The sequence below is a fragment of the Aegilops tauschii genome, chromosome 7 (assembly GCF_002575655.3).
Source record: "Aegilops tauschii subsp. strangulata cultivar AL8/78 chromosome 7, Aet v6.0, whole genome shotgun sequence".
NCBI classification, from domain to species: Eukaryota; Viridiplantae; Streptophyta; class Magnoliopsida; order Poales; family Poaceae; genus Aegilops; species Aegilops tauschii.
The window spans coordinates 560199983-560202233 of record NC_053041.3 but is presented as its reverse complement, the minus strand read 5'-3'; the positions used below and the strand labels follow the sequence as shown (position 1 = coordinate 560202233).

The 2251-nt window shown below is 58.1% G+C and overlaps 1 protein-coding gene across 1 annotated transcript; it reads right to left on the bottom strand.

Moving 5' to 3' along the window:
* Positions 1-274: 274 nt before the first annotated feature.
* On the bottom strand, positions 275-1946 carry LOC109771668 (AAA-ATPase At3g28580-like). The gene has a single exon (XM_020330367.4). It carries the CDS (start codon positions 1842-1844, stop codon positions 381-383), a length of 1464 nt encoding a protein of 487 aa, XP_020185956.1. The 5' UTR covers positions 1845-1946; the 3' UTR covers positions 275-380.
* Between the last annotated feature and the right edge of the window lie 305 nt (positions 1947-2251).

Genomic DNA, 2251 nt, shown 5'->3' with positions numbered 1-2251 from the left:
TTCGATGCGGTAGATGCAACACCGCTCCCCCTCTTAGCACCTTCAGACAGCACCTGCTCCAAAATAATGCCCCCACGGGGAGAACGACACCGAAGGCACCGTTATCATCCGATCTAGGAGACCCAGATCAAGGGCTTGCCCTAGAGCGGCCGGAGCGAGGTAACGACGATGCCTTCAACAAGGAAACGACGTCTAAAACACCGCCATCGTCTGTCATGACCGAAATCGGCACGATTTTCACCGGCAATCGAGCCACTCCGAACCAGCCGCTGGCTTTTACCATGGTGTTGAAAACTTGCATATATATATATTGATACCAAGGAGGAAAATGTTACACGGGGACAAACATCACCAAGAAATAGGCCGGTATGACAGTCATCTCAAAGTTTCACGGCGGCCGGAGCCGTCACTGATTCCCTCCTGGCTTTCTTCAGGGTCTCAACTAAACCTGCCAAGGAAGTGTCGGCGTCCATACGTGCCACGTCACTGGACGACATATCGGAGTCGTCCCTCCTCCTCTTTTTGCATTTGGGCATGAGGTTATGTGCCACGTCAGCGGGTGACGTGTCGGTGTCGTCGAGCAGCCGCTGAATTTCGTCGAACAAGACGTGGTCTTGTACCTTGAGGTAGTTCTTGGCGAGCACCTTGAAGGCCCCAAAACGGCAGTAGGACATCTCGATGTGCATGTCCATCCTCCCGCGGCGGGTCAGCGCTGGGTCGAGCATGTCGACGCGGTTGGTGGTGAAGACGATGACCCGCTCGCCGCCGCTCGCCGACCACAGCCCGTCCACGAAGCTGAGCAGACCGGAGAGCGTCACCTTGCTGCCGTCATCTTTGTTGGGGTCCAGCGGGTCGCAGCAGCTGCCGCCGGCGCCCTTCTTGCCGGCGACCTTGCGGTTTCCGGCGAGGTCGACCTCGATGGCGTCGATGTCCTCGATGACGATGATGGACTTGCCCTTGGTCTCGATGAAGAGCTTCCGGAGCTCGGCGTTGTTCTTGACGGACGTGAGGTCAAGGTCGTAGACGTCGTACTTGAGCTTGTTGGCCATGGCCGAGATCAGCGTTGACTTGCCCGTGCCCGGGGGCCCGTGCAGCAGGTACCCGCGCTTCCACGCCTTGCCCACGTCTGAGTAGTACTGCTTGCCGTCCATGAACGCCTCCAGATCGTCGATGATCTCCTTCTTCTGGTCGGGGTCCATGGCGAGCTTCTCGAATGTCGCCGGGTGCTCGAATGGCACGTGGCACCAGGTGCTCCTGTTCCCCGGCCGGTGGTTCGTGAACAGCCGCCTCTCCCTGGCCATGGTGGCGATGAGATGGCGGCCCTTCTCCAGCGCGCCCGGCAGGTAGTCGTCGAGCATGACACGGCGGTGGCGCTTGTGGAACACTGCCCGGAACAGCCGGGGCTCCGTGTCGGCGGGGAAGAGGCTGACGACGGGGCTCGGGCTCCTGTAGCTGGGGCCCTTGTTGGACGCGTACCACCAGACGCGCGCGCCTTGGTGGTCGTCGGTGACGTGCACGTCGTCGTCCAGGGTGATCTCCGGGAGCTTGCCGTCCTTCCCCAGCTCGGCCTTGAGCCTGCGGGCGCCGCCAGCGCATTTGTGGGTGAGGTAGGCGGAGATGTCGTCGAAGAGCTCGTTCCGGCGGAACTGCTCGTCGCTCTGCTCGGAGATGGTGACCTGGACGTAGGGGTTGAAGTAGGCGGCGACGAGCGGCGTCCACTTGGTGATGAAGTGCCTCAGCTCGTCGTGGATGTAGTCCGGCAACTTGGAGCAGGACCACACGGTGACGACGGTCATGGCCGTCCCGACCCCGACCCACGGCCACTTACCGGCCGGAGCTGCCATGTATGTACACCCTCCCCGACAGGGTTCTTCTTAAGCTCAATTAAACCGTTGGCTAAATGGCATGAAATTGTTCTCGGTCGCGATCGACTTATAAAGCAACCGCAGAGTGGACGATACAAAATGGTCGCGTCAGTAACTCAAGCGAAAATACTTGAGTTAGAGTATACACATATACGGCTGATGACACAGCGGATGGTTCCGGGGAAGCAACGAGGATATGTCGCCGCAGTATCGTGGAATTAATTAGACGACAAGTTGCTATCCATGATGATGAGCCTAGATAGGGGCACGAACTGAAAATTATTCATAGGTAAATTAATAGTTTAACCAAATGTAGGAACAAGTCCATCAGGATTTTTCTCAGAACATACAGTCACACCAACGGGTGCGCACGCACCAACGCACAC

Coding starts and splice junctions, on each gene's coding strand:
- LOC109771668 (XM_020330367.4), bottom strand. CDS start 1,844: ATGGCAGCTCCGGCCGGTAAGTGGCCGTGGGTCGGGGTCGGGACGGCC.